We start from the raw sequence: 12,014 nt of genomic DNA, 5'->3' as shown, positions 1-12,014 counted from the left end.
CACCATAGTAATAATTATAGCAAGCAAGAATCACCAATGGATGCTAAAATTACTGGGTGAAAATAGGATGAGGAACAGGACGTTTGTCTAGACTCAGATATCTCCCCACAAGATACTTATAAATGAAAAAGGGAGAAATAATTACACAACAGTGGAGAAACCTGGCAGACACCACCTTAATCAAGTGATCAAAGTTAACATCACCAGTATTGATTGATGTACCTCTTAATATGATGTCCTGAGAAAGGTACAACATGCCTTTTACAGTCTCCTTGCCAAAAATGCATAACCTCCATCAAATAACTGGCCAGTACTTTCACAAGTGTTAAGGTCGTGAAAGACAAAGTAAGACTAAGAAATGGCCCCAGATTAGAGGAGACTAAGGAGATATGACAACTTAAATGAAAAATGGGGGAAAAAATAACAGAAAAATGATATTAGTGGGACAGTTGGTAAAATTTGAATAAGGTCTTAGTTTACAGTATTGCATTGTTGTTAATTTCTTGGCTTGGATAATTGTACTATGGTTATAGAAGATATTAATCTTTTTTTTAAGATTCTTTTTGATATGGACCATTTTTAAAGTCTTTATTGAATTTGTTACAATATTGCTTCTGTTTTATGTTCTGGTTTTTTTGGCTGCAAGGCATGTGGGATCTTAGCTCCCCAACCGGGGATCGAACCCACACCCCCTGCATTGGAAGGCGAAGTCCCAACCACTGGACTGCCAGGGAAGCCCCAGAAGATATTAATCTTAGGGTTATGCTATAGACTCAATATTTGTGTCACCCCACTAAATTCATATGTTAAAACCTAATCCCCAGTGTAATGATATTTGGAGGTGGGGACTTTGGGAGGTGATTAGTTCATGAGGGTGGAGCCCTCATGAATGGGATTAGTGCCCTTATAAAAGAGACGCCAGGGAACTCCCTCATCTCCTCTGCCGTGTGAAGATACATTGAGAAGAGGGCTGTCTGTGAACCAAGAAAAGAGCTCTCTCCAGACAATGAATCTGCCAGCACCTTGATCTTGGACTTCTCAGCCTCCAGAACTGTGAGAAATAAATGTTTGTTGTTTAAGCCACCCAGTCTATGGTGGTTTGATATAGCAGCCCAAACGGACTAAGACAGGGAAGCTGGGTGAAAGGAAAAGTTATGCAGAAACTCTGTTTACTATTTTTTGCAACACTCACGTAAATCTAAAATTGTTCCCAAAAAAAAGTTTGAAAAAAAAAAAAAAACACTTGTAGGGACTTCCTTGGTGGTCCAGTGGTTAAGACTCCATGCTCCCAATGCAGGGGGTCCAGGTTCAATCCCTGGTCAGGGAACTAGATCCCACATGCATGCCGCAACTGAGGAGCCCACAAGCTGCAACTAAGGAGCCTGTCTGCCACAACTAAGAACCAGTACAACCAAATAAATAAATATTTTTTAAAAAACACTTGTAAAAGTATTAAAATATATATAATGATGCAACTGAAGCATGGTCTGGAATGGCTAAACTAGGAAACCACTTAAATATCCATCAACTGAGGACATGGGAAATAAATGATGATGCTTTTCTACAGTGGAATACTACACAGCTGTTAAAAATGAGGTGGCTGTATGGGAATATATTTCAAAATATTTTTCTGGGGGAAAAGCAAGTTGTAGAACAAAATAACATCATTTAGTATTTGTTTAAGAAAATACATTTATAATCAGGGACATAGAGAAGAGACTGGTGGTTGCTAGGGGTGGTGGGGAGGGGATTGGGAGCTTGGGATTAGCAGATACAAACTGGTATATATAGAATGGATAAACAACAAGGTCCTACTGTATAGCACAGGGAACTATATTCAATATCCTGTGATAAACCATAATGGAAAAGAATATGAAAAGAATGTATATATATGTATAACTGAGTCACTTTGCTGTGCAGCAGTAATTAACACAACATTGTAATTCAACTATACTTCAATAAAACATAAATTTAAAAAAAAAGAAAATATATTTACATATATACGTATAAGTGGAGAAAAAAGTCTGGAATGACATCTTAATAATGGGATTATGGAGGTGGCATTGGGAGAGGAAAGAATGCTCATTCTTTACCTTATTCAGTTATTACCGAATGTTTGAACTTTTTCTGCAGTGAGTATGCATCACTATCTTCATAATAAAAACAAACAATAATAATTCTGGCCCAGGATCAGATTCTCTGCCACATTTGTGGGTCCCACTAATTCATGCTGCAGGCTGATTCTGGTGTCAGCTCCACGGTGAGCCCCACAGGGGACAGCACTGTGTGGGCACAGGCCCTGACTCATGCATGGGCTCATTCTCCATCTCTGGTGATGAAAACATATCCAACTCATGATGACCCTCTGATGGTTAATTTTATGCGTCAACTTGGTTGAGTGACAGTACCCAGATATTTGGTCAAATGCGGATGGATGTTGCCATGAAAGTATTTCTTTAGATGAGAGTAACATCAAGGCGGTAAACTTTGAGTAAAGCAGATGACCCTCCATAATGTGGTGGGCCTCATCCAATCAGGTGAAGGCTTTCAGAAGAAGACTGACTTCCTCTGAGGAAGAGTAAATTCTGTCATCCGATTGCCTTCTGATTCCTTCTGAAACATCAGTTCTTCTCTGGGTCTCTGGCCCATTAGCCTATCCTGCAGCTTTTGGATGTGCCAACCTCTACCACCACATGAGCCAATTCCTTAAAAATCTCTCCATCTCCTATATATCTATCCAACACACACACACACACACACACACACATTCTATTGGTTCTGTTTCTCTGGAGAACCTTGCCTAATACAGACCTCATGCAGTAAGTCCTTTCAGTGGAGGGCACAAAGTGCTCTCTTAACATAGAAGGGAAAGGGATTTGGAGTTTGAGGAGGGTGGTCCCAGGTAGAGATGAGGAAGGCTCTTTGAGGCAGAAACGCAGGGCTGGAGAGGTGTGGGGGTAAGGGAAGCCAGTCCCTGGAGCTGGAGCAGGGCCTGGAGGGGGAGAGGACAACGAGGCACTGCAAGGTGGGGTCTCAGAGACCCAGAAAGTCTGGTCATTCATTCAGAGCTCTCCCTGTGAATGCCGAGGAGCTGCTGAGGGCTGGGAGCGGAAGGCACTGGCGAGAGGAGCAAGACTGTGAAAGGGGCCGGCTTGAGGGGGCGTGGCTGTGGGGGCGGGCCTATGAGGGGGCGGGGCTCGTGGGGAGGTGTGTGAGGGGGCCTCACCTGGCCCTTCTGCTCATCAAATACCCACTGGATTGTGAGGACTCTTCCGTGTGGGGAGCACGTCCCTTTCATCTTTGCGCACGCACACCCCCCATGCCCCGTACACAAAAGGTGCTCCATAAATGCGTGTCCGACTCTGTTTCCGAGAGTCAACCCCCCTATCCCAGCAGCTGTGCGAGGGTTGGATTCATCCAAGGGAACAGACAGGCAAGGCAGAGCTGCTCAGCCCCGCGGCCTTTACCTCACGAGGTTGGCGCAGGGCCCGGGCCACCGGCAGCTCTGGTACACGCGCTGGACCACTGTCTCTGAGCCGTTCTGCACCTGGCAGGACACCGTCCGTGTCACCGTGTGATAGCACCAGTGCCTGTGGGGAGAGCAACAGTCAGGTCAGTCCTGCCTGTTCCTGAGGTGCCGACTGTGGACCAAAAGGCCGTGCGGGCCGAGGAGGGGCCCCTCCACAAGCCTGAGGGACGGTGCTCCTGGGTAAGGGGCCCACTGAGACCCTGCGTACCGGTCTAAGGGGACGGGAGAGTACACACACCCCCTAGCCATGAAGCCCCAGCATCATTTCAGTCTTCAAACACTCCGTGCGAAATCAGTGATAAAGGCTGTCCCCCTGTCAGGAAATCCCACTCTGGAGGGGAAGACGGTCGGCGAGATGAAGAGAACACACGGGAACACGGGCTCATAGGAACAACCACAGGATGCGCACAGGGAACCATGGGAACCCAGCAGGGCCCCCAACCCAGGTCCTAAGAAAGGCCAATCCGCTGAGAACTGAACGGTCAGAGTCAGCAGACCCAAAGTGTGGGGGCAATGAGGGGGGACAGTTCACAGAGGAGAGAGCAGGGTGAGCAAGGGCACGTCGGCGAGACGGACTGCAGCTGCCCAGGGACCAGCGTGCAACTAGGCGTGGCCTGAGGCTGGACGAAAGGGAGTAGCCAGGAGAAAGGAAGAGGCGGGGAACCTGCCAGAGGTGGGTCTTATGACATTGGTGGAGAGCCACTGAAGGACTGGGGGGTGGGCGCGGTGGGGAATGACTCAGATGGGTCTGATTTTAGAAAAGCCCCTCTGGTGCAGTGTGTAAGAGCTGAGGAGGCCTGAGCTGGGGCCTGCAGCGGGGAAGAGGGGACATGTGCAAACAATATGGTGATTGGATCAAGATGGCAGACACCTCCCCCTCCCATCTCCAGATCCTAGATATTGAAAATCTAAAAATAAGTCCCCACTGTGACATCGGCAAGATGGTGGGAGAGGAGGCCCTTACTCAGTACCCTTCAGTAACAGTAATTTAGCAGCCATTCTTGAACAAAAATGCCTTTGTGGGAGCGTTAGGATTTATTTATCTATTTATCTGATAACGATTGATATCCAAAATATATAAGGAACTCACAAAACTCAATAGCAAAAAAATAGTAATAATAATCCAATAAAAATGGCCAAAAACTCTGAATAGACATTTTTCCAAACAATACATATAGATGGCCGACAGGTATATGAAAAGGTGCTCAACATCACTAATCATCAGGGAAATGCAAATCAAAATAAGATATCACCTCACACCTGTTAGGATGGCTATTATCAAAAAGACATGAGACAACAAGAGTGGTTGAAGGTGTGGAGAAAAGGGAACCCTGGTACAGTGCTGGTAGGAATGTAAATTGGTGCAGTCATTATGGTAGGTTCCTCAAAAAATTAAAAATAGAACTACCATATGATCCAGGAATCTCAATTCTGGGTATCTATCCAAAGGAAACAAAATCAGTATCCCAAAGAGATATCCGCACCTCCACGTTCAATGCAGCACTGTTCACAACAGCCAAGATGGAAACAACCTAAGTGTCCATCTACAGATAAATGGATAAAGGAAATGTAATGTATATGTACAATGGAATATAATTATTCGACCATAAAAAAGAAGGTAATCCTACCATTTGTGACAACATGGATGAACCTAGAGGACATTATGCTCAGTGAGTAAGTCAGACAGAGAAAGACAAATCTGTATGATCTCACTTATAAGTGGAGTCTGAAAATGTCAAACTCATAGAACCAGAGAGTAGAATAGTGGCTGCCAGGGGAGGGGGAATAGGAGAGATGGGGAGATGTTGGTCAAAGGATACAAACTTCCAGTTATAAGATGAATAAGTTCTGGGGATCCAATGTACAGATTAGATCTGCACATAGTGATTATAGTTCAAAATACCATACTGTATACTTGAAATCTGCTAAGAGAATAGATCTTAAGTGCTCTTACCACACACATAAAAAAGGTAGCTATGTGAGATGACAGATGTGTTAATAATCCATGGTAATCATTTCGCGATGTATACGCAATTAAATCATCATGTTTTAAACCAAAAAAATCAAGTTGTACAACTTGAATAAACACTTTTTAAATTTGTCAATCGGAGCTCAATAGAGCAGAAAATACAAATAAAGTAAAAATAAGTCCCTAACAGCATTGGAAAACAAAAAGCAGTGGGCCAGATATTTTGAGGAATCCTTGAGAGACTGAAAAGCACATGGGAATAAATTGAAGGAGGAAGTACAGTCCAAAACACACAGGGAAGATTGGGGCTCAAGGTGGGTGCAATATAGGAGCAGCAGAGGTGACTGTCAAAGGACCATGGTAGAAGGAGCCAGACAGGCAGGACCAGGATCCCTAACCCTGCTGGTGTCAAGCATCAGGCATTGAACTCACTTGTTTTGTGGCAGGTGTGGTCAGAATGGGTGCCTCAAAGGCTGATGACCTCCAGAAGACACAGGGACCCTCTCAAGGTCAGACAACTGAATTCTTGCACATTCTTTATCCTATACCACCAACCCTCCAAGAGGCAAAGCAGCAGTGAACAGAGAAACAGAGACAAGCTAATGGAAAACCCCAAATGCCAACAATTGCAAATTATTTAAGAAAAAAGGCCAACACCCTGAAAGAAAGGCACTGACTCAACAGATAATAAATCACACTTCAAGAAAAAACAATTAATGAAGCAAATAATGGAGACAGTTTTTTCAAGCACAATTAAAGTCCTTAAAGAGATAGAATTTTTCACTCATAAGAACTATCATGAAATCAAAAAATTAGATATGTTAGAAATGAAATGTATGACTGTGAAAATAAAAAGGCTCGACAGATGGGCTGAAAACACAGAACAGACAAAGCTAAGGAATGAGCTGATGAGCTGGAAATCTGAGCCATGAACTTTCCAAGGATATACTGCAAAGGGACATAGAGATGGAAAATGTATGAGAAAAGGTGAGGTACCTGGAGGACACACCAAATTCCAGCATACATCTATTAGTAGCCCTGGAAGGGGAGATCAGAGAGAGCACAGGGAAGTATAGACTCAAAGCGATAATAAAGAATATTTCCCAGAGCTGAAGAAAGACATGAATTCTTTTGTGTGTGTGTGAATAATGTTTATTTTTTAATTGAGATATAGTTGATTTACAATGTTTCAGGTATATAGCAAAGTGATTCAGTTATATATACATATTCTTTTTCAGATTCTTTTCCATTATAGGTTATTACAAGATACTGAGTATAGTTCCCTGTGCTATACAGTAGGTCCTTGTTGTTTATCTATTTTATATATTGTAGTGTGTATCTATTAATCCCAGATTCCTAATTTATCCCTCCCCCCACCTTTCCCCTTGGGCAACCATAAGTTTGTTTTCTATGTCTGTCAGTCTATTTCTGTTTTGTAAATAAGTTCATTTGTATCATGTCTTTAGATTCCACACATAAGTGATACCCTATGATATTTGTAAAAGACATGAATTCTTAATTCAAAAGGGCCCACTGAGTGCTAAGCAAGATGAACAAAGACAGACATATTGCGGTGAAATTTCAGAACGCTCAGAATGAAGAGAAAATACTAAACACTGAAGAAAGGAAAGAAAAAACAAATCACCTACAATAAACTGAAATTAGATTTCTTATGAGCAGTATCAGAATCGGGAATATAGTGACACAACTGCTTCAAAGTTTTGAGGGGAAATATTTAGAACCCAGAATTCTATACCTGAACAAACTCTTCTTCAAAGGTGAAGGCAAAATAAAGACATTTTCAGATGCACAAGAACTCAGAAAGTTTATCAGTTACCTTTTCTGAAAGAATTACTAGAGGATGTATTCCAACAAACTAACGGACGTAGGAGAGCATAGGAGGAATATATTAAACATGAGGAGCAGTTACAAACAAAGAAACAATAATAAGATTTAAAAACAGCCTAGATCTAAAATCCAAGGTGATCTAAATATGGACAATGGCAAAGAGGGGACAAAAGGAACTAATATTTGCTGATATTTTTGTCTTGTTTAAGGAAAAGATATAGAAACTGTGCAACTTTAGGTGCAGTAAATATACAATTAAATTTTAAAATTTTTAATTTTAAGATAAATACTAGAAAGTGTAGGAAGAGGACATAAAACTGACAAACCATGAAAGAAAGAAGTAAAACAAAGATTTGATTAACCCAACAGAATGCTAGAAAAGCAAGAAAGTAGCAACAGAAAACACAGTAATTAGAAGACAATGAAATTAGGAAGGAGAAGAAAGGAATTAACAAAGATGGAAGCAGAAATTAATGAAATAGGGCTTCCCTGGTGGTGCAGTGGTTAAGAATCCACCCCCCAGCACAGGGGACACGGGTTCGCTCCCTGGTCGGGGAAGATCCCACATGCCGTGGAGTAACTAAGCCCGTGCACCACAACTACTGAGCCTGTGCTCTACAGCCCTCAAGCCACAACTACTGAGCCCACGTGCTGCAACTACTGAAGCCCACGCACCTAGAGCCCGTGCTCCACAACAAGAGAAGCCACCACAATGAGAAGCCCACGCACTGCAACCAAGAGTAGCCCCCCTCGCCGCAACTAGAGAAAGCCCGCGTGCAGCAACGAAGACCCAATGCAGCCAAAAATAAATAAAATTTTTTAAAAAAGAAATTAATGAAATAGATTACTTTCAAAAGTGAATCAACAGAATCAAACACAGGTCTAAAAAAAAATCAAACAGACAAAACCTAGACAATCTTTAATGAGAAACAAACAAAAGACATAAGAAGACATTAAGAACAAGAAAAAAATCCCCATAGAGATTAGAAATTGTAAATAAATATTATGTCTGATCTTACATCAACATTTTTCAAAATGTTGACAATTGGACAATTTTCTAGGAGAATATATTGGCACAGTCAAAAAGAACATGAAAAAGTAACCAAAAGTTGATCCCTCTCCCCAAAGGCATCAGGAGACCTGGTTCTGCCACCAGTCTGCTGTGTGACTTGAGCAAAGTGATGTTCCCTCTCTGAGCCTCAGTTAAATAAAAAAATTCTACCTCTCAAGGTTATTGTGGCGACTGAGTGAGCAGATCCATGTGGCACTACCTACCCCAAGGGTCATGATTGATTACCTGGCTACTGAAACCCCACAACATTCATACAGGTGTAAGGACTGTCCTTCCTATTTTGCAGATGGGAAAAGAAGTACTGAGAGATGAAACCTCACTGCCCATGGCTCAAATCAGAGGCCGAGCTGGGAAGGGAATCCAATCTTCCTGCCCAGGCGGCCAGTAGGGTCCCACCTGCACAATACAAACCACTGCCTCTGCTAGTTACTCAGGGAAACTGGGCCTGGACCCCTCCTCCATCTCTACCAGGGAGCATCAGCGCCACCTCGGGCATTCAGCGTGAGTCTCTTCGGGATGAACTGCTGTCCAATCCAAGGACAATGCTCCACCCTGAGATCTGCCCCTGGCGATCTGGAACAGACAGAGTCCAGCCACCTCTGGGTCAGAGCTTTCTATAGGGAAATGAGCTATGAACTGGAAAACATTTTCAAATGCCTTGATTCATCATCTCCAGACATTTGATCTTTTAATGGGCTGTAAATGGTTTCCCAAAATTAAAACCTGGCCAAAAACAACGAAGAAGGCAGGCAGAGACAAGCAAAGAGGGCTCCGGGCCTTTTCAGATGGAATTCTAAACCCCATTCATCTCCAGGCACCCGCAGTTCCAGGGAATCTCGGTGTCAGGCACTCTGCTCCCGTATGGGGTCCCCCTTAGGATCCCCGTCTCCTGAGTATCATATCTATGTCTCCTGTTTTGTGGGTGGCATCACACCACCGCCCACCACCACCACCACCCCTGACCATGGTGGGTGCACAGGGATGAGTGAACAAGGCTGTAAGGGCCACAGGATGACTCCGCCCAGAGACAGGCTTGGCAGGAGAAGTACGTCCCTTCTGTGACCCTACTGGAAGGACTGGCCCAGGGGCAGAGATTTGGGGAGTGGCAGGGCTGGTCTTCAAACTGCCTAAGAAGTAAGGGTGGCCTCAGCAGCCTTCATCAGGATGGGGCAGGACTGGCTTTATTTGGGGGCATCATCTCAGCGACCTCCCTTCATCATCTCCCCCCCCCCCCCTCCTCAGCTGAGCTCTCGTGGAGGGTCCAGGATGGGAAACTCACTCCCAGCCTTGGGGACGGGTCTGCTCCGCTCCAGGTCTGTCTTATGAGGGGAGGCCCCGCTCCCTGATGGGGAAGAGAAGCTGACTTGGCCCTGCTCCACCAGGCCTGGGGGCTGCTCCTACAGCAGCTTTTGCCATGCTATGTGTCTGGCTCTGTGGCTTGGCCAAGCCGTGAAATCCTTAATTTAGAGTCCTTTGGGAAAACAAGTGCTAAGTGCTTTCAGGAAATCATGTCATGATGGAACGGAGGGGTCTTCAGGACACCGCCAGCCCATGCCCACCTCTGAACATAACTAACCAACCCCTCTATTTCACCCGGGGCATGCCGCCACATCAGCCCTTCTCCCCTTAACCCTGGGACCCCCTCCCGCACCGGCCCATGAACCCCAGTTCTATCTGAGCTTTGCTTTGGGACCTGATCTCACCTTCCCCTCCACCCCCAGGACCCTGAGCCTGAACCAAGCCCGAGGGCTTTGACAGTGATCTCCCTCCCCAAGAGGACCACCCAGTCTGCCCCCATGTCACTGTCTCATGTTCTGCTCCACCCCAGTGTGGCATCACCTCAATGCTTCCTCTTGAACCCCAACATATGTGCCCCACTTGCATGGACACACATCCTCATAGCCCACGGAACACCTCAGGACACACCATTTCAATCCATCCACTACGGAGACCATCGCTATCCAACCCCTTCTCGCTCCATCTTGGTGACCAGCACCAGTAAGTTCCCGGTCCCCTGACCCAGAACCCCCAGAGGCAAATCGCCACAGAACCCACATTTTCCCTCCCTTACTCTCCACGGCTGATCAGCCCCCACGTCAGGCAAGTCCTGCCTGCATCCCAGCCCTGGTCCCACAGTCCTGATTCCCACAGCCAGGCCCTTGCTGGTCGGCCAGCATCCGCCCTGTTTCCCTGCAATCTCCTCGAGGTGCCACCAGAGGGCGCCCCCTAAACCACAAACCTGGCCCTGTCACCCGGCCTCTGGAAACCCTTTCCCAGCTCCCCATCCTCCACGGTTCCCACCCACCTCCCCGTTGTCACCTCCCACGACGCTCCATCTTGCCATTTATGCTGTCACTTTGTCCTCCCTGGCATGCCATCCCACCTTCTTTCACTCAGCCAACTCTTACCCTACCCGTCTCCATTCAGGCTCTGTCCCCTCCTGGAAGCCCTCCCTGACCCCCTGCTCCACAGGGCCCCCTGCATGCCTCTATCTTAACCCTCATCACACCTGATGACCACAGGCTCCGGACGACAGCAGGCCCCATAAAGGTGTGCTCATCTGACCCCAAGCCCCGCATCCCAGAGGGACCTTTTCCCATCCACATTCACTCACTCTCTTACCAAAAGCTGCTTCTCAGGCTCGGCACCGTGGGGCTTGCTCCTGTGGCTGCAGCCACCCACCTCAAGGTTGGGGGTGTCCTGTGTCAGGCCCCTCTCCACCTGGCCCTCACTATTCTATTACCTGACCACACCTGCCTGACCCCTACAGAGGCCAATTCCAGGGGGGGTTGCCTGCCAGCTTGGCTCAAGAAACTCTGTGAGAAATGAGGTTTGCAACCTAAAGGCCATGGCCAAGTGGATAGGCAATTCAGATGACGCTGAGGCCACGCCCATGACAAAGAGCCCACAGGGCCTGGGCTGGTTCCCTGAGAGATGCAGGCAGAGGAGCCAGCTCCCAGCCCCTTCCAGGGACAGGAAGAACAACTCTGGTGCAAGCAGAATCGGCCTGCCAGGATCCTTACCATACAGAGACCCTCTTCTGTGGGCAGAGTCAGGCCCAGTACCCCAAGACCTTTTTTTTTTTTTTTTTTGCGGTACGCGGGCCTCTCACTGCCGTGGCCCCTCCCGTTGCGGAGCACAGGCTCCGGACGCGCAGGCTCAGCGGCCATGGCTCACGGGCCCAGTCGCTCCGCGGCATGTGGGATCCTCCTGGACCGGGGCACGAACCCATGTCCCCTGCATCGGCAGACGGACTCTCAACCACTGCGCCACCAGGGAAGCCCCCCAAAGACCTGTTTTACGGTTGGCAAAGCAGTTTCACATACTCTTATAGGCTGAATTGTGTCCCCCTCACACACAAATCCATACACTGAAGCCCTAACCCCAATTACCTCAAAATCTGACTGTATTTGGAGATAGGGTCTTTAAAGAGATAATTACATTAAAGTGAGGGCCTTAGGGTGGGTTCTAATCCAATAGGACTGGTGTCATAAGAAGAGGAAGTTTGGGGGCTTCCCTGGTGGCGCAGTGGTTGGGAGTCCGCCTGCCGATGCAGGGGACGCGGGTTCATGCCCCGGTCTGGGAAGATCCCACGT

At 46.5% G+C, this 12,014-nt stretch overlaps 1 protein-coding gene across 2 annotated transcripts in view; it reads right to left on the bottom strand.

Moving 5' to 3' along the window:
- Positions 1-12,014, bottom strand: part of COL26A1 (collagen type XXVI alpha 1 chain) — a 175,257-nt gene that overhangs the window by 128,104 nt on the left and 35,139 nt on the right. For both annotated transcript variants that reach the window (XM_027126057.1, XM_027126058.1), the window contains exon 2: positions 3,468-3,590. In XM_027126057.1, coding sequence (XP_026981858.1) covers positions 3,468-3,590 — 123 coding nt within the window. The remainder of the gene's footprint in view (positions 1-3,467; positions 3,591-12,014) is intronic.

This window comes from Aethalodelphis obliquidens, unplaced genomic scaffold (genome assembly GCF_003676395.1).
Source record: "Aethalodelphis obliquidens isolate GAN/ISIS:26980383/991018 unplaced genomic scaffold, ASM367639v1 scaffold30, whole genome shotgun sequence".
NCBI classification, from domain to species: Eukaryota; Metazoa; Chordata; class Mammalia; order Artiodactyla; family Delphinidae; genus Aethalodelphis; species Aethalodelphis obliquidens.
This window is presented reverse-complemented; position numbering and strand designations above follow the sequence as displayed.